This window comes from Gnatocerus cornutus, chromosome 2, assembly GCF_029298725.1.
Source record: "Gnatocerus cornutus isolate USDA-ARS CGAHR chromosome 2, icGnaCorn1.1, whole genome shotgun sequence".
NCBI classification, from domain to species: Eukaryota; Metazoa; Arthropoda; class Insecta; order Coleoptera; family Tenebrionidae; genus Gnatocerus; species Gnatocerus cornutus.
Window position 1 is genome coordinate 20,517,905 of NC_142234.1, and position 27,133 is coordinate 20,545,037.

At 35.8% G+C, this 27,133-nt stretch overlaps 10 protein-coding genes and 2 long non-coding RNA genes across 17 annotated transcripts in view; 5 read left to right on the plus strand and 7 right to left on the minus strand.

Annotated features, from left to right (window-relative positions):
- LOC148179927 (uncharacterized) overlaps nt 1-7,594 on the minus strand; it is a 30,363-nt gene extending 22,769 nt beyond the window's left edge. For all 5 annotated transcript variants that reach the window (XM_088030991.1, XM_088030990.1, XM_088030993.1 and 2 more), the window contains exon 1: nt 7,308-7,594. In XM_088030991.1, coding sequence (XP_087887117.1) covers nt 7,308-7,412 — 105 coding nt within the window. In that variant the 5' untranslated portion in view covers nt 7,413-7,594. The remainder of the gene's footprint in view (nt 1-7,307) is intronic.
- On the plus strand, nt 6,454-7,360 carry LOC148179928 (uncharacterized). Its single transcript, XR_015769673.1, has 2 exons — nt 6,454-6,654; nt 6,701-7,360. It is a non-coding gene; the product is annotated as an uncharacterized LOC148179928 (long non-coding RNA).
- Nucleotides 7,595-8,259: 665 nt separating the features above from the next.
- Nucleotides 8,260-9,205, minus strand: LOC148179929 (uncharacterized). The gene is made up of 3 exons (XR_015769672.1): nt 8,979-9,205; nt 8,759-8,907; nt 8,260-8,382 (listed from the first exon to the last, which is right to left on the minus strand). It is a non-coding gene; the product is annotated as an uncharacterized LOC148179929 (long non-coding RNA).
- A 233-nt stretch (nt 9,206-9,438) lies between these two features.
- On the plus strand, nt 9,439-9,979 carry LOC148179930 (uncharacterized). The gene is made up of 2 exons (XM_088031004.1): nt 9,439-9,560; nt 9,613-9,979. Exons 1-2 carry the CDS (start codon nt 9,498-9,500, stop codon nt 9,883-9,885), a joined length of 336 nt encoding a protein of 111 aa, XP_087887130.1. The 5' UTR covers nt 9,439-9,497; the 3' UTR covers nt 9,886-9,979.
- Nucleotides 9,980-10,555: 576 nt separating this feature from the next.
- LOC148179931 (uncharacterized) lies at nt 10,556-11,448 on the plus strand. Its single transcript, XM_088030999.1, has 6 exons — nt 10,556-10,631; nt 10,687-10,857; nt 10,904-10,942; nt 10,989-11,118; nt 11,171-11,304; nt 11,355-11,448. The coding sequence occupies exons 1-6, from the start codon at nt 10,584-10,586 to the stop codon at nt 11,376-11,378; spliced, it is 546 nt and encodes a 181-aa protein (XP_087887125.1). The 5' UTR covers nt 10,556-10,583; the 3' UTR covers nt 11,379-11,448.
- A 90-nt stretch (nt 11,449-11,538) lies between these two features.
- On the minus strand, nt 11,539-13,109 carry RpS24 (ribosomal protein S24). Of its 2 annotated transcripts, XM_088031002.1 has the most exons (5): nt 13,017-13,104; nt 12,538-12,684; nt 12,237-12,482; nt 12,114-12,149; nt 11,539-11,702 (listed from the first exon to the last, which is right to left on the minus strand). In XM_088031002.1, the coding sequence occupies exons 1-4, from the start codon at nt 13,017-13,019 to the stop codon at nt 12,135-12,137; spliced, it is 411 nt and encodes a 136-aa protein (XP_087887128.1). In that variant the 5' UTR covers nt 13,020-13,104; the 3' UTR covers nt 11,539-11,702; nt 12,114-12,134. The 2 variants fall into 2 exon arrangements, with proteins under 2 accessions (XP_087887128.1, XP_087887129.1); XM_088031003.1 differs by lacking the exon at nt 12,114-12,149 and having other exon boundaries at nt 13,017-13,109.
- A 93-nt stretch (nt 13,110-13,202) lies between these two features.
- Nucleotides 13,203-16,780, minus strand: LOC148179933 (caspase-1-like). Its single transcript, XM_088030997.1, has 6 exons — nt 16,500-16,780; nt 16,189-16,439; nt 14,495-14,644; nt 14,289-14,444; nt 14,002-14,242; nt 13,203-13,770 (listed from the first exon to the last, which is right to left on the minus strand). Exons 1-6 carry the CDS (start codon nt 16,643-16,645, stop codon nt 13,698-13,700), a joined length of 1,017 nt encoding a protein of 338 aa, XP_087887123.1. The 5' UTR covers nt 16,646-16,780; the 3' UTR covers nt 13,203-13,697.
- Nucleotides 16,781-16,800: 20 nt separating this feature from the next.
- Nucleotides 16,801-17,512, plus strand: LOC148179934 (histone H2A-like). The gene has a single exon (XM_088031001.1). The coding sequence runs from the start codon at nt 16,967-16,969 to the stop codon at nt 17,378-17,380; it is 414 nt and encodes a 137-aa protein (XP_087887127.1). The 5' UTR covers nt 16,801-16,966; the 3' UTR covers nt 17,381-17,512.
- LOC148179935 (uncharacterized) lies at nt 17,510-18,758 on the minus strand. The gene is made up of 5 exons (XM_088030998.1): nt 18,558-18,758; nt 18,406-18,486; nt 18,245-18,352; nt 17,745-18,193; nt 17,510-17,699 (listed from the first exon to the last, which is right to left on the minus strand). The coding sequence occupies exons 1-5, from the start codon at nt 18,616-18,618 to the stop codon at nt 17,523-17,525; spliced, it is 876 nt and encodes a 291-aa protein (XP_087887124.1). The 5' UTR covers nt 18,619-18,758; the 3' UTR covers nt 17,510-17,522.
- Nucleotides 18,759-18,827: 69 nt separating this feature from the next.
- On the minus strand, nt 18,828-20,276 carry Adat1 (Adenosine deaminase, tRNA-specific 1). The gene is made up of 2 exons (XM_088030996.1): nt 19,195-20,276; nt 18,828-19,140 (listed from the first exon to the last, which is right to left on the minus strand). The coding sequence occupies exons 1-2, from the start codon at nt 20,100-20,102 to the stop codon at nt 18,843-18,845; spliced, it is 1,206 nt and encodes a 401-aa protein (XP_087887122.1). The 5' UTR covers nt 20,103-20,276; the 3' UTR covers nt 18,828-18,842.
- Nucleotides 20,277-21,016: 740 nt separating this feature from the next.
- eIF1A (eukaryotic translation initiation factor 1A) lies at nt 21,017-22,131 on the minus strand. The gene is made up of 4 exons (XM_088050833.1): nt 22,040-22,131; nt 21,668-21,855; nt 21,386-21,622; nt 21,017-21,334 (listed from the first exon to the last, which is right to left on the minus strand). Exons 1-4 carry the CDS (start codon nt 22,053-22,055, stop codon nt 21,329-21,331), a joined length of 447 nt encoding a protein of 148 aa, XP_087906959.1. The 5' UTR covers nt 22,056-22,131; the 3' UTR covers nt 21,017-21,328.
- A 132-nt stretch (nt 22,132-22,263) lies between these two features.
- Nucleotides 22,264-27,078, plus strand: Sirt1 (NAD-dependent protein deacetylase sirtuin-1). The gene is made up of 6 exons (XM_088050832.1): nt 22,264-22,414; nt 24,695-24,975; nt 25,026-25,221; nt 25,269-25,497; nt 25,548-26,105; nt 26,156-27,078. The coding sequence occupies exons 1-6, from the start codon at nt 22,264-22,266 to the stop codon at nt 26,973-26,975; spliced, it is 2,235 nt and encodes a 744-aa protein (XP_087906958.1). The 3' UTR covers nt 26,976-27,078.
- The last annotated feature ends 55 nt before the right edge of the window (nt 27,079-27,133 follow it).

A 27,133-nucleotide genomic window follows, 5' to 3' on the forward strand; every position in this document is an offset into this window, starting at 1 on the left:
TAGAAATTGTTAGTGTAGGCTTCTAATTGAATCGAAGAGACTGTATTTCTAAGGATTGACAATTGAGGATTTCCGTTGTAGGGTCGAAACCATGCAAATTTATTGACTTCATTGTAAGGTCATTACATCAATTACATAATGCGTCTTTACTTTCACGGTTCACGGTGAAGGATTCACGATTAGGTAATTTCGAATAAATTTGGGTGTATAATGGAAAAAGTACATATTTACGGCAGTTGCAACATTGTCTTCCTTGGCTCATTTTAAGTTAGAAAAAGTTCGCAACAGCCAAAATTCGATGGTCGATTTTTCGCGACAAAAAAATCCGATTCAAACGATGAAAATTATCGAATAGTTAGGTTTATTACAACGAAAAAATGTAAACTGTTGATTCACATTTTGACGCTGTCTGTACTTGCACGGTTTTAATTTCTAGGTCAGCCCTTACACCGTATAAAAGACTTCTTTTAAAAAAAGAACCCATTTGAAGGCACAACTGACTCCTGAATTTATTATGCGGACACGTGTTCTCAAAGTTTCCAATTTGAAATTGGTTTGAACGCTGAAAGGCACAATACAAAGTAGAGAGCATTGAAAATAAAACAGGAAGTGCCTAATGTACGGAAAGCGTCGCCTCTAGAATTTCACATATTTGTTCTCGTTAAAATCTCCGTTAGACGATTCTTCCTTCTGTACACAAATTAAATTCAGAAGCGTACTTGCAACGTTTATGAAGGAATGCTTCCGACAAATGACAAAGCTTCCGTTATAATTTCGTTCTTTTAAGTGCCAACTCGCACGTCCACAAAGAGTGTTTGATAGTTAAATTTTCAATTATTCTTTCATTATCTGTACTGTAAAAATCCGCGTTTTTTAGTAGGAATTTATTTATATCAGTAGGATGCAGTTTTATAAATAAAAGTGAATAACCGTTCTTTGCGTGGTCACAGGTGGGGCAAATTTTTAGGTCTTCTTCCCGCGTAGGTTTGGAGTGATTTGCCGCGAGCTGCGTGGATGCAACAATGAGAAAAAATTCCGAGACCATTTATTAAAATGTTTACTATCAACTGTCTAAATTTTTCTCGCCCCAAATAGCCAGCTCCACCCTTAATCATTTATGCATTAACTTGGCGCGTGTTTTTCGACCATCATCTATGAAAAATAACTCATGCATGCTGTTTTTTAAGGCTTCGTGACATAGTTATGTCATAATACAGACTTGCTGACCTCAATTGCATCGCTATTTAGCCCATAAATGTTCTGCAGTGCAAATGTAAGTAAAACTCCAATTTCGGTAACATGTTTGTTCATTGACCGTGACCTGGAGGAATGTCGAACATCCCTTAAACCTGGTTCTCGCCAATCTCATTGAAATGGATCGATCCATAACGCCCTTACCCTTCTATCTATTTAACCCACTTTTCATCGATGTTCTATTTTGGAGTGACGCTGCAAAATTCAATCAAGATATTGTTGATGTTTACTTCACTTTTCACGAGCGTTTTATTGTCTTGTTCACACGAGAATCAAAGTTTTTGAGTCGGATATTAATTTTTATAGTTCAATTAACGATCGCAATTGATTTGGAAATTTTGCAAGGATCTATAAAATTTTTATAAACCGTTCGTTCCCGCTGGATCTGGGATTTTAAACTGTTATTATGTAACATTACGTCACTTTTATCTTCGTTCAGTTGATTCACCGACCGTGTTGATGTTTCTATGCAAATTACGATTGGTCAATTTAAAAATTTAAGCACTATCATTACGTAATCAGTGGGATTCGAATATCATTCAGTTCCTGATCTCAGCTTGTTATAAAAATGTCAATTCAAGAGGACAAGCCATAAAAGCTCGGGATGCAATTTTACATCAGAATTCTCTTGAGACCTTACGTCATGAAATGTTATCCCCGTAATATGCGGTACACATGTTTATAAACATACAAGTGTTTCAGGGAGTTTGGCTAAACATTGTGTGGTCATGCTGTTTATTCAACACTTCTTTTAATTTCGTAACAGCTGTAAAGATAGGTACATGGGAACGAACTTCTCATTGTCTGCAAACAATTGAGATTGGTCTAGAAGCAATAAACTAAAAGTTGTCTTAATTTGGCATAAATACGTTTTTTTGTAATGCAGCACTTGACGTCCTTGGTGAATTATTTCATATGAGACTGGCATTTGAAGCAGGTTAATAAGTGCACATTAAGGTCGGGGTCTTGACAATAAATTCTTCTTAGTGACATCAGCGTTCGGCATTGTTTATTGTCAAATATTTATGTAGGCACTGTTTAATTCTTGTCTTCGAAACGAGCGATTTTCAAAATTCGCGCCGTCAATTTTCAAATTTTTCACTGAAAGAGTGCCATTTTAACCTCAAAAGTGTCAAAAATCTGTCACAATTCTAGTGATTTTTCTGTAAAGACCCCAAAAAGTACGGCGCGACATTCAAACAACGATTACTAATCAAATTTCCCGGAATCAAGGATAGATCACCTCCAGCATTATCAGCTGAGGCGTATCACCATAACATAAATCAAGTCCAATTGAGAATCAGTCAGTTTAGATAAACTGGATGAATCACCTGAATGGTAACACCGCAAGAAATTCCAATCCGTCCTACAACTTTTTTCACACAAAGCCTTTTATCGTGTGCTGGTAATGCGTATCGTATCAGCGTTATAAAAGTGAAAGTTACGATTTGGCACTACCCGAAAACAAGGCTATTGGCCTTTAACTCGGTAAATACAAGCATTACGTACTGAAAAAACATCGAACAGGTTAAATCCGACTAATTCCAACTGAAAGTAATCATTTCGTCACAAACGACAAATTGAATGAAACAAAGCGATAATGCATTAGCGATGATAATACCGACAGGAAACAGGTAAACAAATAGAACAGGTACTAATACTTCCGCTTTTATGTAAGAGTGTCGAGAAGATCGCGTAATTCATGGCCGAGTAATTTTCATAAATTCCAAGCGCAATCTTCTCGTAATTAGCAAGCATCATATTTATGCACCTATTTTCACACTAATTGATTATAAAGAGTAATATAAGAATGACAAGTGAGGAAGTTCAGTCACGCGAAACACGCCCACATTCAAACCACTATTGCATGTAAAATGAATTATTTATCAGCGATTGTAAAAATGTTTGCGGTCAAGAACAAACGCACAAAAAGGAGGATCGTGACTCATCTTCAATGAGTACACATTTGGTTCAAGTGGTTTTAATAATTGACCTACATGTCTTGTGAATTATCACCAAGAATTTTTCGAAAAAACGAAAGAATGTAAAAAAAAATCGTTTACCTCAGCTTTCTATAGACGCAACCACGGATATTGATCGTCTGGAAATGCTGAAGATAATTTGATTGAAATCTAACATACAAATACATGCGGCATTCAACGTTTAGCTAATTGGTAATTAACCCAAATCTGTTAGTAATTTTAATGGCGAGATTCCGGTGTTAAATGTGGCGTTGAAATGATCCTCAAACACAAAAATCAACAGAAGATTCTGGAGAAAAGTGCACATAATTACACATTGCAATTAAAGTCTTCCTTACAATTTTCAATGTTCTAGTAACGGTGTGTTCACCTCTTGTATGTAATGGATGGTGTAGATGACGGCTGAAGCAAAGAAGGTCTATAATAAGAATCACTTGTTCACACAATAAGTGCCGCCCACAAGTGCATGATGTACATGTATTAAAAATAATTTAATCCCACACAGATATGTAACATCTCATGATTATAAATCTGTTCAAAGGCTCAATAATAAGGCAATTTCCCAAAGAATCCCTAGGAAATCGGTGTATTAGTCTTAGGAAATCCGAGGAAATCGTTAGGATATCACTAGAAAATCAGGGGCAATCAATAGAAAATCAGGGGAAGTTAGATAAATTCACAAGAGTTTGGACGAACTCATAACGAAATCAGAAAAAGTTAGACGAAAACACAAGAACATAAGCGGAGAGGTTGAACGCAATCACAAGGAAATAAGGAGAGGTTGAACGGAGGGTTGGAAAAAATCAGAGGAAGTTTTACGAAACCACAAGGAAATAAGAGGAAGTTCGACGAAATAACAAAATCACAAAAAATAAGGAGAGCTGGACGAAATCACAATGTGATCAGAGGAAGTTCTACGAAATCACAAGGAAATAAGAAGAAGTTGGACGAAATAACAAGAAAATCAGGGGAAGCCAGTTGTATTGTTGTATTTTTGAGAAGTATTATCCACTAGGAATCCCATTAAAAGTGACGAACTGGAGCATTTACATATTAGGTCAGCTCGCTCCTCCTGATACACCTAATTGTATGTAAGTACCTCATAAATATCGCCTTAATTGAGGAAACATGTTTCCGATAATTTAGGCAAATTTTACCAATTTACGGTCACCAACACCGAGCATCATGCAATTAGAAAACACACGGTAAATTCAGTTTGAAAAGACATAAAATTTAATATCTTCAACAACTGTCGCTCATCATGAGGATTTCCCCAATGAAACTGTTCACATGACGCGTCTAGAAAATTAATACCCCACTAAAACGCATCACACCCTTTATTTAAACACCACTCTCTGACATGATATAAATTAGAAACCAGAATAAAAAATTATGGGTAATAATAAAAAGATGAAGATTAACGAAGTTAAAAGGTGCTAAAGCTGAACATCACCGACAATTAAAGAGTCGTTACTATTCGCCCCATTAAAAAATAACAAACAAGTTCTCATAATACTGCGCTAAAATAACAAACTTTGGTACTGTTTATAGGTAGACGAAGTGGTAAAGGCTACTATAGTAAACTGTTTATCAATTTAAAATGCTAATAGTTGTTTGCAGTGCTGTCATCGAGACAGAAGTGCATAAATTTTGCTGTCCTCTATATTTAAATGAGGCTCTTAGAAGTATAAATATAGTTTTGCCTTTAAATGCCATTAAGGAAGGCAGCGCCAAAATTTTAGCCCGTTTTAAGCCAGTAGAGGTGACACTTTTATTTTTACAAAACGAGTTTCCGCGGATGACACTTGTTGTGACATTGTGTACATTACGTAATGTATGATACACTTTGTATCCAGCGAACTGACTCAACATAAAAAGTGGCATATTTCAAGGTTGAGCTAGTACTTTATATTCCTTCCAAAAAAACCTTTGAAAAAATCCACATTTTTAATTACGTCAATTGTATTGGTATAATATGCAAACTTCAAGTCCACGATAAGAAAGGTCACAACAATTAGCAAACTTATCGCGAGCGACTGTAAATTTCGCTCGTGTTTTTGATAGTCTGGGTGCATCGAGACCACTTTTTCATTTAAATTCAAGACCACATGAATCATTTTTATTTTTTATTAACGAAAATTTATGAAGTGGAGTGGATATTTATTGATACTCGTTTTGAAGCGGTCTGTGTCGATTTATTAATAAAATCTCGTACCCACAGACATAAAATTCTCTACTCTCATTCGAATACACCTGAAATAAATTCGGTAAAACCCACACGTTCTGACAGTGAAAATAAATGATATTACTTTAAACGTTCGCTCTAGCAGTAACACGTTTTATGTAATTCCATTAAAATACATTTATCAACATTTATGACCGTGATATTCATAAATTGCCGCAATCTTTTGATACCAAAACAAAACATTGTCTTCATCAAGTTGAAGTTTGGGTTATTTGCAGTGTTGGCTTAATAACATAAACCTCAGTTATACTTAGGATTTACTAAATTAGATACAAATAAGATAAAATGATGCTTTCCTGAAAACTAGCAGGAAGATTTTAATGTCTGGGAGTGACAGAAATATCTGCGGCGTTTTCAGAGTTATGTCATTCGATTTACTGATGTAAAAGCACTGCTATTCCGCCATTTCCGTCATTTGTGACATAAATTCCCCATAGAAAGCTGTTTAGCAGATTTGTGCATTTTCCAGACTCGGATTTGAAATTCTTTTACTCTCTCTGTATACAGTTGCGAGCGAAAGATGTTGGACACTAATTGACAGAACATCTTTTATTGTCAGGACTGTCAAGCAAATTAAATTTTAATAAAACCGCGATCTAATAGATTTGTACTTTGACATTTCAAAATGTCGCGTTAAGTTCGTCCCACAATTAGTTAAAATTTAATTCAGGATAATTAAAACTTGTGCTAATTTTAGCTTAAAATTAATCAGAAATTAACCACCTGCATTTTGACAAACATCGAAATTAATTAATAACTAAAATCATTAACTTACATGAGCTTGGAGAATTTTCTGTGTTAATTCACAAAAATAATAAACAAATGAAGACTAAAATTATTTACAAAATGCTTCCAACGTAAAAACAAGATAAAAATAAATCCCCCAGACAATTAATCCATGGTTTTTAATTAAGTCCTTTAGAACTCACTAGAAAAACTCGACATGAAAAACGTTTTACTTGTTAACAATAATAAAACACGATTTTTTTAATTATTCCTATTATTATAAACAATCATTGCTGGTGCAATCTAGTGACTTTGTACAATCAACAATTAAGTTGACAGCAATTACGAATGCAATTGTTTTTACACAAATGGCGTCATTATGTGCATCTTCTTTTTGTCTTAAAAGGCGGTTTTTGAGCACAATTCACTTGGGACTCATTCAGAATCGTAAAGGAGAGGTGAGTCGCTTTTATCTCATGTATAATTTGAGTAGTTTTAGGTTATATCGCGCGGAACTGGAAACATGGAAACCTGGATTTCTTTGATGTTTTGTTTTATAATTTTTCATGCAAATCGCAGCAAAAATGAGTAATGTGTATAGACTGTGTTATTAGCACTGAACTGTTGTGTAATTCCTAATTTTTTAGTGTCAGTAGGACGAAGTTAATTGACGAAAATTTTAAAATTCGAATAGAGCCACAGCTGTGGCGTTAACGGCAACCTTGCATGACCATTGGTGAGTCAGCGTCCTGTGCGAGAAAAAGGCCAAAATTTTGATATTTAGTTGGCAAAAAGCAACGTCCTTGGATGCTCCGAACATGGACGATCTCAATGTTTATTTACGCTTTTAATTGATCTTCACTCAATAACGTAAACATTGAATTCCGGCATCAACCCGCAAATGCGCTCAACCGCTTGATTTCAGGTGATTCTTCTTAGGAAATGACAGAATTCCCAATTTACCGGTTATTTATACGTAAAGTTTACGTAATCTTCCATTTATGGCAGCAATTAACGCAGTCATCACGTTAGTGGCCGCAAATGCAAGCCACAGCGAGTTGTCTCCGATTGGGTTCTTGGGAACATCTGTCTAAAATTACCTGTTTTCCAGCCCTTGGTAACGTTTCCATGTTAGTCCCATTGACTACCGGAGCCTTTTCCTGGGTAACACCCCCGTTTGGGGTGCTCCCATTACCCAAAGCCATCGTGATTATACCACTTTGAATATGTCACTTGTTATTTCTGCACAGCACCAATCATCAACACTTAAATCATTATCAGGAAGACGCTATCACTATCTTTCACCTGGTTTCGATAACCGATGCTTTAGCTTTTACTACACCCGAGACCGACACAAACGCGTCGAACAACAACTTTGATGTGAAGTTTTTTGCCAGTGGACACCGCATCGAAGTTAGAAAAGCTCGAATTTTAACATCTATGCTTGTTGGTGGCGTGGCAACCAAATTCAAGTACGTATGTCGCAGAGTTCGGCGGATAAATTAGAACATGGCGCAAGCGTTCATTGTCAGCGTCTCTCAACAAGTCACATTGTTCTATTTTTTTGATTTTCAGTTCGGTATTTTGTATTATTGTACTGTTTCATAACATTATATAGTTTGATTGTTTATTTTCCGTATCTTTTTGTACATTTTACAGATGAGTAACATCATAGCGCAGGTAGAAAAAGTTATCCAGTTTAAACACATTTTGCCGCCCTCACAGAGATAAGAAACAAATCAGATTTATGAATTATGGAAGTAAACTCATTTATTAACTTTTTCTGTAATTGTATGTTCTACTATAAATTTAAATTATTCATATTTCGTATCCTCATCCTGTCTCAGTCAGTCTAGAACGTTTTTTTTCTTCCCTATTAATCACTTAATTAGAGGCCACGCTGTATCTAGTTTACACTTAATCTTTTTCAACAAATGCGCATTTATTGACTAGAGATGTACACGTGCTTGAGATCTTAATCAACGAGATTTTTTAATAATAGTTGATTAATTAATGTGCAAATGAAACTTTTTTTGTCAATTTTCGAATAGTACTGTTTTTGTAACTATGTAATTACTTAATTAGCGTCACTTCAGGTATGTAATAGGCAGTAATTTCTAATGCACCTATTGCATAAAGTAGAGGTACTCTTCAGGACCGGTATTGGACACATTTCTGCAAAAGGAAGTCAGAAAAAAAAATTAAAATAAGTTTTTTTTACACGTTGCCATCGTAATACAGTGCAACCTCGATTATCCGTACTTCTCGAGACCGGAGCCTGCACGGATAATCGAGTTACTAAATAAACATACGTTTTTCATATAACAGAATTATTTGGAAAGTTTTTAAAATTCAAAATGCATAAAAACTTTAATAAAATTTATCAACATCTTAACAATAACAATTTTAAATGAGTTATTTTTCAAAACTCAATAAATCCAATTTTGACTGATAGTGGGTTTCATGTGAATTTGAGATTATTTTGGGTAAATCTAACAATGTGTATATTTTATTTAGTAAAAAACTTCTTGCTTTAACATTATTGTGTTACCTTCTGATGCCACAATAGTTGAAGTAAATTTGAAGAAAATTGAACAAATTATCGTTTTTTCTAAACGCTTGCAAAAATTTATGAAATGGATTTATTTTCTCCATTTGTTTAACAGTTCTTCTACTTGAGGTGTCAAAATTTTTAGAACACTGAAAAGATATGTTACAGAACACTGTATTTTGTAAGCGCAGATAAGAAACTCAAAATTTGCTTTACTTACCTCAAGACAATAGATAAATACAACGTGTGTTCTTTCCGGAAAAAAAGTGCTTTGTATTGCCTTTCCGGGCTTCGGCGAATCTTCCCAAAAAGCTTGTATTGTCGTAATTTGTTAGTCATTTTCTAGATAATACTGCATTATATCACCACTTTATAATTAAATATCTGAAATTACTAATCTAGGTACCCAGAAAAACATATTTACATATCCTTTTTGTTTTTTTTTAATGTTTTTTTCTAAATTAACAATAATTTAACACACACTGAATTATGTAGAACATCATTTATCACAAATTACATTCAATTTCAATGTCAATTTGCAAACTCTTTAATAATACACCGGAAGAAGTTCCATTTGATTCCAGTAACCGACAATATAACATGTGATTTTCCATTATATAACCCTTCACGGTCATGGTGGTTTATGCGTTACAGGTTGTGCGCATTTTATGCTAGGTATATATAAACTATTATCCCTCTATGGAGACCTATTTTATAGTAGCACAAAGCAAAATCAATCATGAGTCTTAAACTTGCTGTCGGGATCTGCCTAGCTCTCGTTTTACTGGAAACAGTTCTTGGGGTGAGTAATTTTTTTTAAGTTTACTTAAACCCACTAAATGCAATTTTTCCAGGCCCCTCACAACTCAAAAAGGGAACAAGACCTCCGAAAAAGCTTCGTCGAGTTTTTGGAGCAAGACAAAGAACTGTCTTCATTGTTACAAAGAGCCAGTGTGGGAGCTCCTACTCTGACAAGACAGGTCCGACAGGCCGAAGCTGAATTCGAAGACAATGATGCTGGAACAGAGCCGGACCCGGAGTCCAAACCTGGATTTTTCGACCGAGCTGCCAAGTTTGTGATGGAAGTTTTGCAGCGATTTCTCAAGTGGGTTAATTCGGACAATTAAAAATACTGTCAAAGAAGCCGCCAAAACGTATATTGTAAACGCCATTTTTGGGTAAATTACTGTTTACAAGAAATAAATAAAATTTTGTACAAAATACGTCATTTTATTTTAATCATTTCATTACCCACTTCATGTAAATACGTGCCCCATCAACCAATCAACCAATCATAGTACACTACACAGAGTGTTGAAAAAAAATGGACAATTAAAGTTCTATTTGATCCACAATTTGACAGCTTTACTTTATTTAAAAAATATTAGGTACCATTGGAATAAAAAAAGTCATGAGGTCAGCGGTCCCAAATCGTTTTTCTGTAGCCAACCCGAAAGATTTTTTTGCAACCACATAGCAACACAAAGGTGCAATTAATTAAAAATGTAAAATCGCTTATAATAAAGTGACTTCCTAATTGTACACAATTTATCACTCATAATTAATAAAATCATTGGTCAAATTTAATTAAAAACTAATCATTGCTGAAAACCGCGCACAGGAAATCAGAGTAGGATGACCATAAAAATAACAAGCTAGACCACTGTTAATTTCAAAATTACACACCCACGACAAATAAAATTACATATGATTAACGATACATAAATGAAGGACAAATTCGTAAAATCAAATATAAAAACAAAGGCAATAATTGGCTAACACAACACATTTGATCAGCAATCATTACACACACTCCCAATTAAAAATGAACAAATTTTATCTCCTTTTTATTGTCGTGATTTCTGAGTTGGTGGTAGGTCAAACTCTTCATTTCTTAGCCTATGAAAACTATATAAAAATTGAGTTAGGTCGGTGAAGACGAGTGTGAAACTCCCACGGAATTGAAACTCAAACAAGAATTGTGTTGGGCGGATGAAATTGAAGTGGTGGATAGAATAGTCCAACAATCAAAGAGTGTGTTAAATTTTGCCAGAAAGAAGTTGGGATTGGCTGTGGAGGACGAAAACACCAAACAGAAGGTTTCCCAATCAATTAATTTTACAAAATCTAAGAATTGTGTTTCAGTGCGAGTACTACTTCTGCGTGCTTCGTCAATTACACATGGTGAGTTTAAATTAACATTGAAATTTCGCTCCTACGTTAATTTTAGCTGGATTCTAATGATTATCCAGGAACTGAAAGTATCCAAGAGTGGATTAAACGAAATGTGATTTATTACCAAGCAGTGGATCTTATGGAGCGAGTTGAGAAGTGCAATGCTGCTCTAACGAACAGTACGAGTAAGTTTCGTTTTATTTAGTAGGGATTTCCATTTTTCACGTTTTTTCGTAGTGCGGGAAGTTAATTTTTATGCCGATCAAGTGGACAATCCGAAAGATTTTGATGCGGAAAAATCAGGAAGCAAAGAACAAAGTGCTTGCGAAATCGCGGCGGAATTTGTCGACTGTTTATCTAGGCAAAAAAAGGTAAAATCTGTAAAAAATGCTTATTTTCTATAATATTTGATGTATTTTAGTGCTCGGTCTTCCGTTATCCATGATTACCAAAACCAAAACCAGGATTACAACACCTTTTTTACTTTTTTTTTTAAATATATTTAAACAAATATACACGTTCTTTTATTATTTATACCGTATGATGACATAATAGAAGTAGAAGTTATGTTATATTTTCGGTTTTTCTCTTTAATTAAAACGAAATTCGATGTTTTCAATTTATTTAAAAACACTTATAAATATGGATAGGATATTAATTCCATAATAATACAAATTGCGCTTTATTTATTGTGTTTCATATATAATTTTTAGATGTTAAACAAGATATACATGCCACACAATGAAGCCCTCAGGGGTCAAGGATGTTACTGAAAAGAAAAAGAATTTTAGAAACAACTCAGCATGGAGTCAAAATCTACTTGGCATTGAGCTCCCAGTAGATCTCGATTTTTGCATAAATAAACTCATTCTAAAACTGTTAATTGTTATTTCATTCTCAACAAACTATCGTTAATAGATTATGAATATATTCTCAAAATATCTTTAGGTTTTTGGCTTTTTTTTTAATAAACGGTAGTACTAATAAGCTGCCGTCTAGCTCTGGGTGTAGATCCAAAACTGCGGACTACTTTAAAGTTCAACTGGGGTTGGTAATGCCTAGCGTCACCCCCTGAAGTAGTCAAAACAAAAGACAAGCTACTACTTGGTAGTCCTGTTTTACGTGCAATTCAAACAAAGCATCACTCGCATAAATGCAAAAACCTCAAAACAAAAAATACCTAATGTAGAAAAGAAGTAATTTATCTCTTTCCAGCCTGAAAACAATATCATTTTAAGAGACCATGAATAACATTCCATCATTTCTAACCAATTGAATTACTGTCACAATCTATGATTCTCACCTTTTTAGCTGCGGCTCCTACTTTGCTCTTTTTGGTACCGCGGACTTTCTTCATTCTGTTCTTGCGTTCTTTGCGCTGTTTCCGCGTTTGTTGTTTCTTTTCAAAGAGTCCATGTCGCGCCAATCTATGTTTGGGCTCGAATTTTTTGGCGAAATCTAAAGTGTCGTAAAGTAACGCAAAACCTGTGGATTTACCACCTCCAAAGTTCGTGCGGAACCCAAAAACAAAAACTACGTCTGGCGTAACCTACAACCAAAACAAACAGTTGGACATTGAAATTATCTGTGCAAACTCAACTTACTTTGTACATTTTGGCCAATTTTTCTCTGATGTCCGTTTTCTTAACGGAGGCTTGGCCGGGATGTAGAACATCTACAACCATTTGCTTGCGACACAACAATCTGTTGGTCATAAATTTGCGGGTGCGGATCGTGGCGGTTCCTTCCGTCTGAAACAACATCCGATAAAGTGAGGTTAAAAACAATAGTCACATTTTTGGGCATCTTCGTATGGGTTTTAGGCCTTAATTCTGGAGTCACTGGACAACATTTCTCATTGTTTATCCACCAGACTTGGTAATTCACACGAATTATCAAGAAATATGTGTGAAAATGATCCATAACCATGCAACATGAAACTTGAGGTTAAACCAGAACCTTTGATTTTCGCACACTCATTTCCACACAACATCATTTTAAACACAATTTCTCACAGGGATGTTACCATTTTTATTCAAATAATACGAAGATGACCAAAAATATTCCAGATTAGTTTACGTACCATTTTACCGAACTTATTTCACGTCGCGAAAAGAGCGCCCTCATCGAAAACTTTTGACAACAACGCTGGTAGTTCAGAAGTACAACGCATGTGCACTACTGACGTTGAAGTTAGACTAAATGTCTGGTTATTTATGGGCAGAGCGAGGTCGCAGGTGTTTTGTTGCCGAGGTTCTAAAAAAAAGAGTGAAGGTAGAAATTGTATATTGGTACGTAAACAAAAATACAAAGTTTTTTGGTAAATTTTACATCATAAAATAAAGATATAAGTAAAAGGTAATGTAAACTTACAGCCAAATGTAGAATGATCGTCCTGATCAATATAAGAATATACATTTTAATGGCAATGTATACACATCTGTTGTTGATATCTCTAATTAAGTAACACATTATACTTTCATAAGACACATTTTGAAAGACAATGGCACATTTTCAGTGTCTGATCACGATTTTATAACATACGAATTTGCTTATTTTAATTAAAAATCTTAAAACTGTCTCAATCAAATGTTCCGGAAATGAATTAATTTAATAATTGGCGTGAATTTCGTTGCTTTAACGTATATACATCAATTGTGATGGAATTGCGAACTAATTGCACAAAAATTGCCTAAAAACGCAACGTCTACAACACATTTACGTATTTGTTCATTTTTCTACTTAGCCTAAACTCAAACCTACACTAAGTCTTGGTAAAGATTCCCTTAAAAAAGTTCTTTTTCTCTTTTTGCTGGACTTCTTTGTAATCTTCACCTCTAAAAATTGAATTACGTCATGATTGGCAGTCTTATTGAACACAATTGATCGATAATTTTCAGAAATTGGTGGTATACTTACTATAGTAGAGTTTGAGCAAATCAAAGATAAAATGAGATCAATATTACTAAAGCAAGGATCATTGATTGAGCTATACATTAATACATACTGGTATATAGTGATAAAGGATAAACATATACAGGGTGACTGAAACATAAACGTAACCCTACCCTTCTTTGCCTCTGTTAAATTGTATCAATCTTGTGAGCATACTCATAACGCACGGAATTTGTTTCTGTTGGTGCATCGTGGGCGAGTCTGGTACGTTGCTCTCAAAATCAAAAGCGACACGTTGGGAAACAAACGTCAATATAGTCCCCAAATCAAAATCAAAACCTTTCGTTCTCAATTCTTCACAGAGTGCCTGAACAAACCACGACCCTCTGGTGGTGTTGCGCCACGAATAATACCCTGCAAAACACACAATCATTGAAAATTCATCACCGTGGGAAACTACCTTTGACTGTGGAGTAAACAACTAGAAAATCCGCTTGCGCCGGGATTCTATATGAATCAATTTCTAGGTGTCCGTCGGTTTCTGTTCTAGACACCACGACGCCGCCGTCTAATTTGTCGCCTTGACACGCTTGGAGGAAGAAGATTTTCGGTTTACCTAAAACAATAAAGATAAGACAGGAAATTTGTGGAAGATGATTGTCTTACCGGCCAAACTGGGGCAGCGATCAGCCGAAAAACTGCTCCAGAGAATATCGGGTTTGTATTGCATGTCTCTGGCGTATAGGATTCCGGTGTCTCCGTGCGTCAGGACAGATATACAAAGGCAGTCGCACTCGGAGTGGTCGTATTTGGCAACTTGAAAAGAAAACGGTTCTTAATTAAGCATTTACACAATGATTTCTTATCTTAAAGCAAAAGAAACTTGTATAGAAAGAACAGTTAGAAAACTAACAAAGTACTACTAATTATGTTGTGATCCAATTTTAATACAACGGCTGTGGTGACGCAACTTTGCGCGATGAACTTGAAGGAGGTCCGTTGTCTTTAACATATCTACAGGGTGAGTCACATTAATGACTCAAAGGAGGCGAATTTCTTTTTCAGGTATGGCCAAAAAATTACAAGAATCGTGAAGTTTATTAAGGTTTTTTAACATTTATTGTTATCATTCTGTATAAAAATTAATCAATAAATCAATTGAAGTGGCAAATGTAATAATCCTCTTATCGTTTAAAAAAATCGTGATAAACACAAATATTATTTATGATGTTTAGCTTGGCCTTCTACTGAAAAAATTCGAGATTAGATACCGCAATCGGCGATTTAATCTCATTTTAGGACCTTGTAAAATCAGAAATTAACATTATAAGTTATAAAAACAGTGGGTAGAAACTGTGGACGCTCTTCAGAAGTTGAGATAACGTTGCTATTAACCCTTTACTGTTGTAAACGTATATATGGGGTATTACATACTAAATCGTCCACTTTTGCCCCGACCCCTTTTCAAATTTTTGTTCTCAACCCAAAAAAAGTTATGAATTTTTCCAAAAAATAGCATCTCGAAAGCTTATTTTTGTGATGGAGTAAAATATCCTAGGCAACGAGAGTGTAATGTTCATCTGACCAATGAATGAGAGTATGTGTCCATAGTTACCGATTTTCAAATACTGTTCTGCTTCGGGATTGGCTTCCGTTTTTTCGTCTTAACTCGGTTGTTTTTAAGCTAAAAAATCTTTTTTTCGAAATTTTGGTTCAGAATTGTTGCCTCCATAAGCCTTTTTTCTCTTGGTCACGAGTTCTGGGACACTTGTATACATTTACAACTGTAAAAGGGTTAAACTCACAAGTGGGATTAATATCGTATCAATAAAAAACCGACGTGACTTCATGATTCACTCCCCCAATCCAGTTTAAATATTTATTGATCATCCCATTTTAAATATTCATTGTTTTATCCTCAATCTTTTGTTTGTAATTTGACCTACCAAAATTCCAGGCCCCAGGCTCTAATTATTATAATTTTCATGGTGAAGCAGCGTTGACCTCGACCATGACGATAGTTACCAAAAAATGAATGAAATTGTTAATTTGATTATGAACTGGAAACTTTTAAACTGTAGTGAAAATTTCTGGATGAACAATAAACAAATGTGGTTTTAATGAAATAATAACAATCCCAATTGAATAGATGTCCCTGGAAACCCATTTGATTCATCTATCGCTAAGATTAAGCTGCATAATAATTATCTTATTTAAGCTGAATAACAAATTTATCAAAGCTTATATGGGTTAAATGTGATCAGTGATCACATCTGTTTATCTTATCCTTTTATCGTATTGAATTAGAAAGACCGAACGCAAATAGCATAAGCAAATAAGATTGAAATTTTCGGTTTTACCTTGTTTAATTTGGCGTTCAATATCGTGGTATTTCAAATCTTGAAAAGTCACAACTTCAAAGCCAAGTTTTCTGAGAACATCTTGTAGGTTCTTACGGTCTTGATCCGTCCCAGTCCTCGGTTTTAAATTGTGAATATCGAAATACTCATGATTGAAAATAAGGGCCAAACCACGCTTCTTATGATTCATGTTGTAATGGGACGCATATTTTTCAGTGGTCATGCGAGCAATGGTGGGGCCACAAAACCCTCTGCGAACAATAAAAACGACTGAATTTATGAAAAAAAAGGCAATTTAAGTCACCACTCACTTGGTACTGCCTAGAGCATCAGGCAATGCATCATTTTGGTCTGCACTTTTTTCATAACCATTCTTCTTCGCATCCTTTTCATCTTCATGGTTGTTATCGGGCAAATCAATGCCTTTCACTTCACTTCGCTTGATTGCTTCAGCCATCGTCGACGACTACAAAACTTATCGAATTCAAACACTCAAAGCGCACGTTATCAACAATTCACAAAAATAACGGAACAAAGAGACACGAGTAGCGCTATTGTACCTCCGCGCTTAGGCACAATGTATCAAACCCACGTCTTACAGGGATTTTCTTAGTTGACATTTCCGGTTGGTACCTCAATTGTAACCGTTTTTGCCGGTTCAGGCTTGGCAGTTTTCGCTCGTTTTCCCGCCTGTATTCTCCGATAGGTCTCCGATTTTAACGGACGTCTCCGTGTGAAAAAAGAAGTCTTCAATCTTAAAGAAACACTTCAAGTTACCATGGGTGGAAGAGGCAAAGGAGGCAAAGTCAAGGGAAAGGCGAAGTCCAGGTCAAACCGAGCGGGGCTGCAGTTTCCAGTGGGGAGGATTCATCGTCTTCTTCGCAAGGGAAATTACGCAGAACGTGTTGGTGCAGGGGCCCCCGTGTATCTAGCGGCTGTTATGGAATATCTAGCTGCGGAAGTTTTGGAATTGGCTGGAAACGCTGCTCGTGATAATAAGAAAACTAGGATCATTCCTCGCCATCTTCAACTAGCTATAAGAAACGACGAAGAATTGAACAAGCTTTTGTCTGGTGTGACTATTGCCCAAGGCGGGGTTCTTCCAAATATCCAAGCAGTTTTGCTTCCAAAGAAGACTGGAAACACTCCAAGTGGCGGCAAGGCTGGGAAGTCTCAATCCCAAGATTATTAAGTATTGTATTTTCTTTTTTTGTCACTTTTTGATTCGTTTTTTGCCAATTTTCAATGTGTAGTTGCTTGTTCTTATTCAATATGTTAGTTTAAATCATTTACCTACATTTATTACAATAAAACATTAAAAATATATAGTAATTTTATATTATAGTTTTTGGATCCCATGCATACTTTTCTTTAGTTTTGAGGTCTCCTAGTTTGCTCATGTCTGCCTCAGGAATGGAAAAATTAAGATCAATGTTTGCTTCAATATGTCCTCTAGACCTTGCTTTAGGAATTATCCCAATATTTTGCTGGAGAGCCCATTTTAACAAAACCTTAAAAAACACATTAACCTACAATCTTCAATAACTAATCCAAACCTGAGCTGGTGACTTGTTCAATCTTGTTGCAATCTCCACCACAACAGGATCTGAAATCAGCTTAGGGTTGTTTGAACCCCCCAGTGAGGAATACGCCTGCAGCAAGATCCCTTCTTTCTTACAAAATTTCTTAAGTTCGCTTTCATGACAATGTGGATGCCACTCCACCTGGTTAACTGCAGGTCTGACAGCCCCATTCTTCCCCAGAATTTCATTTAAGTGCTTGACTGTGTAATTAGACACACCGATGTCTTTAACGAGACCTTTGTCAACCCCTTTTGACAACGCAGTCCAACTTGCAGCCCTAAGTTCCACGTTTTTGGGGTGGTTACCTGGAATACCGTGGGCCCCTGGCCAATGAATCAGATACAGATCAAGGTAACCACAGTCAATGTTGCTGATGGAAGTTTCTAAGGCTTTCAGGGCTTGTTCTCCTTGGTCACTGGGGGCTGCGGAATACTAACGTGAAAACACTGAGATAGAGATGGGAGTTTTCTTACAGAGTTTTGAAGTTATGAAAATATCCTCGCGTTTGAGTTTGTATTTGGGCAGGAGTTGTTTTAAGGCTTTACCAATATCTGATTCGTTTCCATAGACCGCTGCTGTGTCTGTGGGGAATAAATTGTTAAATTTTTCAAGTCAAATTTGATGGAATTCATGCCTATTTGACGGTACCCAGCTGCTAAGGCATAATCAAGCACATCTCTAATTAGGCCGCTTCCACGGATTTGGAAAGTCCCAACTGAAGAGAATATGAATTACAGCAACAGATTTTTTATAAGCGTTAAATAGTTTGACGGAGCGATACTTTACATCCAATGAGAGGCATGAAACTTTTGCTAGGAAGTTGAACTTTCATGGTTTTGCAATCCATTTTCTTGCAATGGCATTAAACAACATCCGAAGTAATAAAAGGTGTGTTTTCTTCGACAGTTGTTAAAAAACCAGTTACTTTGCTGCTGACGGGTTCTTTGTAAACAAATTGATTGTAGCCTAGGCAACCAAGAATACACCTGTGTTTAATTGTTAATTGATTTTTTGGAAAAGAAAGAAAATCGATGTTTTATTAAAATATTATCCCATTATCACAGTTTTTCATTATTTCTGTACGTTGCAAACATTTTGAAAATTCAACAAAGTTTCGTCTTTTTTCGGCCAGACTTTAAAATGACTTTGAAGCAGTGCCCAGGACATCTGATAGTTTTGGGCACACATTTTTGCTTCTTTGTAAGTTAATTGGTCCAAAAAGTCGACATTTAATTGAATTTCAAACTGTTTAACTATTTGGACGAATTTTCCGAAAAATTCTTTTTTACAAATTTGCAGTGCTCCAGACGATTTCAGTTTGCTTTTAGTGACTCCTTGGCGTTGACCATCGATTGCAACTTCAATTTTCCTTAAAAATAAAGCATTAACTGTTGTTTTCCACTGAAAAAAAAAATCCGTTTACCTTTCGAGATTATTTCCTTTCAGCCAAATTATACTGGCAGGACACGGAAGTTTGCTCTTAGATTTACATGAAGAGAATCCTAATTTTGCCTGTCCTAAACTAACATTACATTGCTGTTCTAGTCTTACAAATAATGCGCGTCTCATCGCATCCTCATCGTAAGGTGTGCCTCCAGAAACAGTAAAACTACTAAAATAAACCGGCTCCTTTAACAAGACACTCAGGAGAGCCCCCTGTAGCCCCAAATGGCACCATTTCGCGATTTTATCACTACAAGAAACAGAAAGCGTGGGTGTTCCCCTTCCAGGTTTAGTCCTAACAACCCCCGTGACGTGGAAATCAACCCCTTGCACTTTCAAATCTTGATTAGTATCCGAATTTAAACATTTAGCCCCCGTTCTGAAAATATCGCCCCCAGTCTTCATTTTTTTTGCTGGGACTTCAGATTCTGAACAAGTGCGTTTGCACGAACTCTGTTCACTTAGTAAATCACCGAAATCTTCGCTGTCTTGCTTGGGGAAAATTGCAGCATCTCCACAAGGCACTTGAGTTGAAAAAAAGTGAAACTTAATACCTGATTTTAATTCAAATTTTTGCTGTTCTGAGATAAAGGTAAAAAATCCATTTCTTTGCAGGATGTCTTCGTAGATAAATCTGATAAAGGCTCGCCTGCATATAACTTCAGCATGGGAATCGTTTAAGATGTCTCCGTCTTTGGACATTTTGTCTTGACCAATGCATTTTGTGCCAGTTCCTAGAGCTACGACTTCTAATTTGTCGTTTTCTTGGAGAATTATACATGATAAAATAGTCCACTCGTTTTCCTTTGGTTTTCCAGTTTTTGGGAGAGCGTGGAAGTGTTTAAAACATAGTTGGGCAAGAGTGTCTCGGAAATTTTCATCATACATTCTGTTGATATTGGCACATATAATTAGATTTTTATAGAAGTAAATTGTAAGAATCAACCACAAAAAATCAATTTTTATCGTGGATATTTACATAATAGGTTGTAATTCACGATTTTCTTTAGGTGAAAAAGTAGGGTTATATGTCAATTTGTCAAACTCAAAATGTATTAGGCAACCAACAATACATAAAAACTTTTTGTGATTCAAATAAACAAAAAAAAAGAAAAAAAAATCAAACAAACGAGTTTAAAGGCAAACAGACAATGATCAGAAAAAAGAAACCAGCGAAGAGAGCGTAAAATTTACTGTGGAAAAATATCGTAAAACTTGCTATGAATATTTTTGGTGAAACAGATTAATGCTACGACGAAACTTCCGAGAACCATTTATTAAAAGAGTCAAAACAATGTAAAATCTGATTTAAAAGCTGCAATGTAATTTTTAAGAATGGCTTGTTCAGATGTTTTTTGTTGTTTTTTTTGTACGCCCAGGACTTCAAATTAACAAAGTTCGGAAGAAAAAAATTCAATTTATAGTGTTGACGGGAAAAAAGTTCTCGATTTTACTTCAAATTAACGAGAGGACCAAAACACAACTTGAAATTGTCGAGTCTACTGTAAATAGATCGTGTAAAAGAAACTGCACAAGTAGAACTCTTCAAATTATGTCAATTACTCCTTTTGGGTTGAATTCACGATTTAAATTTCCGTAAAAATGGATTTATATCAATTTTATGTGTCATGCAAAACAATACTCTCCCTATTAAACGCAAATTGTAGTTTTTTAATGTTTTATTAGTTTTAATGACTTTTAGGCGTTTTTATGCTGGTAACACTTAATTTGCATATCGACCTAATGGTTCGCTGCTGAAAAAAAGGATTCAAGATGAGAAGGCACAACATAAAATGCGTGTCTGTGTACTGCTATGTTACAATATTTTATTAACACTTTTACACTTTTTTTGTGATTTCTTTGAAAATAAAACTCACTGTAAAATTCAAAAACCATATAAAATATACAGAATGAAATAAAGAGATGTCAACAAGTACTATGTTGAAATACGTGAAATTACCAAGATTGATTTAAAAGAAAGCACTTATTAAAATGGTACACAGATGTCACACTAATGTTAACAGTTATGAACAAATTTTACCTAGAGATGAAACCAACTGAGATACTACCAATCCAGCTGGCAAGTACTTGGTGGAAGATAGATACAACTGACATCAGATCTAAAACAGACAATGTAAATACAGTCAAAAGTGACCTGTGAGTACTCTTACACCATCAACAGGATCTGCTTCATCTGCTGAACTAATATCATCCCCAAATTCAATGTCCTCATCAAATCCTTCCTCAACAAACGTGACAGTTTCGTTAATCCTAACAGATTCAGGGAATTCGCCATATGTTTTAAGATTCCGCGCTTCATCTGGCGTGTATTTGAGAATGACGTCTGCTTTGGCATCTTGATAATCTCGCAATCCAATTAGGATAATATCACCTTGATTGATCCACACCTTGAATTAGGACAATGTAGTTTGTTCAGACAAAGACTTGTTTACCTTCTTCCTCAGTTTCCCTCGTATGTGACATAACCTTTTGACACCATCAAAACACATTGCTTCTAATCTCCCGTTTCCCAACATTTTAGTGACTTGGGCGTATTCTTGGCCGTCTTCTTTGAAGACCAATTCACGTTTTTCTGTTTCGTTCTCGTTCTTACCCCTCCTGCGGTTCTTACCTCCCTTTCCTGTAACATTTTAGATGGTCAAGTCTGTGGCAAAACAGTGAGTTGAATGTGGAGGATCATTGGGAAAATTCCAGAGGGTGAAGTTTTAAAAGTAAAAAAAAGTGGCAAGTGTCAATCTGGAACGTGGGGTTCGCAAATATGCGTAGATAACGATTCGCCCGTGACGCAGCAGATGTGGGCTTACCTTTATTCTTCGGCATGTTGTTTCAGTTACACAATGAGTTTGAAAATTGTAGTAAAACTTGGCAAAACAAGCATGAATTTGTAATATTTCACAAATAATTTGCTGTCTGTCTCTTGACGGCAAGTGAGCAGACAACGCAAAGGATTATGGGTAGTCCTGACATGCGCACCTCAATTGTTCTTCCGGCAACTTGATTCTCGAAAAGACTTTTATTCGTGTCAAAGATGGATACCTATCCTGACGTTGCTGAACACGAATCCAGTGCGAAACGAATTAAACTCGACCTAAAAGAGTCGAATATAGGTGAATTGTGCAATGGGGGAGACTTTTCTAGTTTTTCCACAACAACTGGAGGCACGATTGACATTTCTGAAGGTAAATTTTCCAAAATATGTTTGGTTGTTTAGGGAAAATTTCTCATCCAATATGGCGACTAGAACAAAGGCGACTAGCGGACATTTTGTAGGCGTGGTGCTTTCGGATCGAAATGACTGAACTTGCAAAAATTTCATTTTGACACATTTTCACAAGTCACATGCATGTGAATTGTTGATCATCTCATGGCAGGTCTCTTGTTACCATTATATCTGAAGAAGGCTGTTGAAATAAAATTTCCATATTTTTTTTCAATTTAGTGGTTTTATTTACCTCAATCAAGGTCACGACAGGGAATTTTCCCGCATTTTTTTTTGAAAAAGAAAGATTTTTGAACACGTGCATGTTTTTAAGACAGGGTCTTTTTATTTTCAAAAATTGCACCCAAAAATATGTCGGTGTCAGTGGAAGAGGTTAAATTTACTGTCAAAAACACGTGGACTATTGTTTATGTAAACGGAAAAGTCCGTGTTTTTCGTAGTAATTAGTGCTAAAATTGTAAATAATAAATAATTTAACAGCAACGACATATTTTAATCAGAATTTATCACTTTTTCACATCATGTATTTCCATTTGCATTTTTCTATCAAATTAAAGTTTAAACTCGAAATTCGTCCTTTTCTTTATTTTTTTTTTCAAAATTTCCAGACTTATTTCGTACGAAAATCGGTGGATCTGTGTAAATATGTGTTGGCAAATAAAATCTGTCTTTTATTATAGCTTAATTTCCTCGAAAAAGAATTTTTTTATCTGTATATCCTCCGAATTAAGAAGAATACGAAGTTCTACAGTTGCGCGCAGTTTTAAAAAAGTTCGTCTGCCTAACCCCTGAAGCCCGGAATTTATCAAATATCCACAGAACGAAGAAGAACTCACAGAAAGTTTTGCTAAATATGTCGCATCAAAAAATTATAAAACTAAAAAATTAAACTTTTGAAATGTGTTTATTTTCTTGAAGATTTCGTCAATGTTAACGAAGAAGTTTCTGAATATCCGCAGAATGAAAATACAATTTATAAATTCCTAAAAAATTATATGAAATGTCACTTCTAAAAGGTCTAAAAATGGTGGATGCGCCAAAATTGTAAATATTTTGAATTATGCAACGTAATTAGAAAAAATACGAAATTCTAGAGTTCTAAAACCATTTTATTCAAAAATGTTATTTTTTGACCGTGGAGTCTCTTTTCTTGAGGAATTCGATGGACTAAACGTAAAATCGCTCTTTTATGTTACGAAATTCTAACCTCAGCTTCGATTAATTGAATGAAATCGAAAAACATTTTTTTTTCTTTTAGTTACATTTTTATTTTTAGTACGGCTGTAAATAAACAATTTTGGAAGCCAATCTATATTTTTTGAAACTTGTAATACAGTTGCGGGCAAATAGTTTTGGACGTCAAAGTAATTCGATTGTCATTCTCAAATGTAAAGCACCCTTTAGATATGTCATTATTTTTGTCACTTGACAAAATTGATTGAAATTGCACGTCAAATTGACAGTAATGCATAGACTACACTCAAATTTTCAAAATGTCAATAAAATGATGTCCAAAATGATTTGGCCGCGACTGTATCTAAAAAATATGAACAGAAAAATGACTAGCAGTGGTCTAATTTAGAAAAAAAAATTATAAACGCCCAAAGTAAGAAATTGGAAGCAATTCGAATTGTTAGTCGTCGTTCTTTACTGATTTGACAAGCATTCAGTTTTATTTTCATCACTTTTTATATTTGTAGCAAAGACCGCATTCTATTGTAAAAAATTGAAAAAAAACCTTAAAGCATAAACTACCTGTTTTGAATGAAATTAATTTGTAAATTTCCATACGCGTCTGAAATCAAGCAGAACAGATTAACACAACCGAAAACCTTCAAATGTGTTTTGAGAACATTTTTTATCCAGCCAACAACTTCACTAAACACGGATTATCAAAAAAGTGTTTATCTTGTATTGGATTGTACACTTACGAGCAATAAATTTTAGACATAAATCTACCATCACGTCTTCAAATCAAATGTAAATTACGCTTTACTGCAGCTCTGATTGACATTGGTATTTGAACTTTGAAACTTCAGTTATGTGGTTATCGGCAAGTAAAGGCTGTTTTACACTGTTAGATGGCGCTCGAAATTTACTTGCCGCAACTGTAAATTTCATACGATTGAGAACAAAAAAGAGATCTTTCAATTTTGGAGGAAACATTTAAAACGAATGTTAATTTCTATTTTAGAATTTTTTGATGATTCATCTTTCATTCTTTTTCGTTTCTTCGCAGGAATTTCGGCGGATTGCGATTCAGGATATGAAGCTTCAGCACTAGAATCAATCCCAACTTCATCCCACCAAACATCCCCGCAAACGGACCCAGGAGATGTCCAAGAAAGTCTCTCAAGTTTATCAGAAATATTCCTTACTCCTTCACGGACAGATCAAGCAGACACATCTCAGGACAGTATCGAAGCAGACGACGACAATGTATCCACAGTAAGTGAAATCAGCGGACTATCAGACCTTTCTGGACAAGACTGGAAGCCCATGTCTGGAAGTATGATATGGGTAAGTTCCCATCTATGAAGACTAAATCGTTTCTAATAATGCTTTAATAGATCCAGAAGCAAATGCAAAACGGCGTTAATCCGCGGACATTATTGAGCGACCTTGGTGTTAACTTGGATCAAGTCCCTCAATATGTCGACGAGGTCACACTGTGGAAGTTGATAATTAACATGTTGTCAGAACCACCGAGAAGAAACAAATTGAGACATGTTAATACTTTGGATGATGTAGTTCGATTAGTTAAAGGTTTGAGACGATTTCCCTGTTGAACACGAGCTAATTTCGGGTTTCAGGTGCTCAAAATATTATAGTATTAACCGGTGCTGGTGTGTCTGTTTCTTGCGGAATTCCAGACTTCAGATCTCGTGACGGGATTTACGTCAGATTGGCGATTGATTTCCCGGATCTTCCAGACCCACAAGCTATGTTCGATATTGGTTATTTTAGTCAGGATCCACGGCCGTTTTTTAAATTCGCCAGAGATATTTATCCCGGGAAGTTCAAACCCAGTCCTTGCCACAGGTAGAGTCGCCACAAACACCATCGTAATCAGTTTTAACACTGTTTTACAGGTTTATAAAAATGTTAGAAAAATACGGTAAATTATTGAGGAACTACACCCAAAATATCGACACCCTGGAGAAGGAAGCGAACATTGAGAAAGTCATTGAATGTCACGGTTCCTTCGCCACAGCCACTTGCACGAAGTGCGGGTATAAAGTCTCTGCAGATGCTATCAGAGAGATAGTTTTGGCACAGAAGATCCCACTTTGTGAAAAATGTCACCCTGAAAAGACCTGTGTTCCGTCTTTGGACGATCAGAAGGAGGAAGGGAGCGAGATTGATTACAGACAGTTGGTTTCTTCGGGAATAATGAAGCCAGACATTGTGTTCTTTGGCGAAGGACTTCCAGATACATTCCATGAGGCGATGGCTGAGGATAAGACAAAGTGTGACCTCTTGTTGGTGATAGGGAGCTCGCTTAAAGTTCGCCCTGTTGCTCTTATTCCCAGCTCATTACCCGCGCATGTCCCTCAGATTTTAATCAACAGAGAGCCTTTGCCGCACTGTCACTTCGATGTGGAGCTGTTGGGCGACTGCGACGTCATCGTCAACCACCTTTGTCACCTGTAAGTTACTCGTTTTGTTTTTTTTTTTTTTGTGTTAACGTCGTGTTTAGGTTCGGTGGAGTTTGGAAAGAAGGCGTTTTTGAGGAGAAGGTGTTAGAAGAAGCGTCACATTTACTTCCGTTAGAAGAGCCTATCTCGGACTTTACGCTCAAAGTCGATGAGCTGAGTACTCCAGAAGACAGTGTTGAAATCAGAACCGAGCCAAATTGTATAGATGATCAGTTAGAGCCCAACAGAGAGCCGTGTCTATGCAAATGTAATGCTAGTACAAAATGTAGTTCCTTACCAAAAGACATAGAATTCAATAGTGAGTGTAGTGCATCATGCAACAAAACGTCAATTATAAATAAGCAATCGTTGTTGGACACAGAACTTGTCAATTCTCTAGACATAAAGTCGACAAAGGAACGCCACATGTCCGTGGACTCCACCAGAGACTCCGGAATCGGCGACAATTCCAACTTCGCCGACCTGGAAACAAAATACGATGACACTTCCGACGAAAACCTGGACTACAACTGTAGAATCACGAAAGACTTCGATGAACCCGACCGAAGTGACCCCCAATTCTCCAACATATCGAATACAACTCTAGCTGAAGAAAACAAGATAAATTCGTCGTATTTGGAAAGCACGAGCACATCAGATCTGAAAGGTTTCTGGCAACCGAAAATCAAGAAGAGTCTGGCTGACCGATTGCCTGCAAATTCGTTCTACCTTGTTAAACCGAGCCGATATATTTTTCCCGGAGCTGAGATTTATTATGATCCTGATGAGAAATTTGGTTATTATGAAGGGTCTTCGTCTTCAGGGAACTCCGAGAGTGAGTCTGAGTGCGATCCGAGCGACGAAATCAGTAATCAATTCTAGTTTATTACTTAATTTTATCTTTGTTGTTGAACTCTTTTTGTTGGTCCCATATTTTATGAAAGATGATCATAATTTGAGGATATATTCATGACTTCACGATATTAATTAAATGCGTCTGCATTTATATGGAGGTTCTATTTATCCAAACGTGTTAAAGG

Excerpts from the sequence above, each read along its gene's own strand:
- LOC148179930 (XM_088031004.1), top strand. The coding sequence starts at position 9,498 with ATGAGTCTTAAACTTGCTGTCGGGATCTGCCTAGCTCTCGTTTTACTG. Across the intron at positions 9,561-9,612 it reads TACTGGAAACAGTTCTTGGG|GCCCCTCACAACTCAAAAAG; the intron begins GTGAGTAATTTT and ends CAATTTTTCCAG.
- LOC148179931 (XM_088030999.1), top strand. The coding sequence starts at position 10,584 with ATGAACAAATTTTATCTCCTTTTTATTGTCGTGATTTCTGAGTTGGTG. Across the intron at positions 10,632-10,686 it reads TCGTGATTTCTGAGTTGGTG|GTCGGTGAAGACGAGTGTGA; the intron begins GTAGGTCAAACT and ends AAATTGAGTTAG. Across the intron at positions 10,943-10,988 it reads TGCTTCGTCAATTACACATG|CTGGATTCTAATGATTATCC; the intron begins GTGAGTTTAAAT and ends CGTTAATTTTAG.
- RpS24 (XM_088031002.1), bottom strand. Across the intron at positions 12,483-12,537 it reads AATTGGCCAAAATGTACAAA|GTTACGCCAGACGTAGTTTT; the intron begins GTAAGTTGAGTT and ends TTTTGGTTGTAG.
- LOC148179933 (XM_088030997.1), bottom strand. The coding sequence starts at position 16,645 with ATGGCTGAAGCAATCAAGCGAAGTGAAGTGAAAGGCATTGATTTGCCC. Across the intron at positions 16,440-16,499 it reads GATGCTCTAGGCAGTACCAA|AGGGTTTTGTGGCCCCACCA; the intron begins GTGAGTGGTGAC and ends TATTGTTCGCAG. Across the intron at positions 14,645-16,188 it reads TGAACGCCAAATTAAACAAG|TTGCCAAATACGACCACTCC; the intron begins GTAAAACCGAAA and ends TTTCTTTTCAAG.
- LOC148179934 (XM_088031001.1), top strand. The coding sequence starts at position 16,967 with ATGGGTGGAAGAGGCAAAGGAGGCAAAGTCAAGGGAAAGGCGAAGTCC.
- LOC148179935 (XM_088030998.1), bottom strand. The coding sequence starts at position 18,618 with ATGGATTGCAAAACCATGAAAGTTCAACTTCCTAGCAAAAGTTTCATG. Across the intron at positions 18,353-18,405 it reads AGCTGGGTACCGTCAAATAG|ACACAGCAGCGGTCTATGGA; the intron begins GCATGAATTCCA and ends TATTCCCCACAG. Across the intron at positions 18,194-18,244 it reads TTTCATAACTTCAAAACTCT|CCCCCAGTGACCAAGGAGAA; the intron begins GTAAGAAAACTC and ends AGTATTCCGCAG.
- Adat1 (XM_088030996.1), bottom strand. The coding sequence starts at position 20,102 with ATGTATGATGAAAATTTCCGAGACACTCTTGCCCAACTATGTTTTAAA. Across the intron at positions 19,141-19,194 it reads AAAGGAAATAATCTCGAAAG|GAAAATTGAAGTTGCAATCG; the intron begins GTAAACGGATTT and ends TTTATTTTTAAG.
- eIF1A (XM_088050833.1), bottom strand. Across the intron at positions 21,623-21,667 it reads GAGGGAAACTGAGGAAGAAG|GTGTGGATCAATCAAGGTGA; the intron begins GTAAACAAGTCT and ends TCCTAATTCAAG.
- Sirt1 (XM_088050832.1), top strand. The coding sequence starts at position 22,264 with ATGGATACCTATCCTGACGTTGCTGAACACGAATCCAGTGCGAAACGA. Across the intron at positions 24,976-25,025 it reads TGTCTGGAAGTATGATATGG|ATCCAGAAGCAAATGCAAAA; the intron begins GTAAGTTCCCAT and ends ATGCTTTAATAG. Across the intron at positions 25,222-25,268 it reads TGTAGTTCGATTAGTTAAAG|GTGCTCAAAATATTATAGTA; the intron begins GTTTGAGACGAT and ends TTCGGGTTTCAG.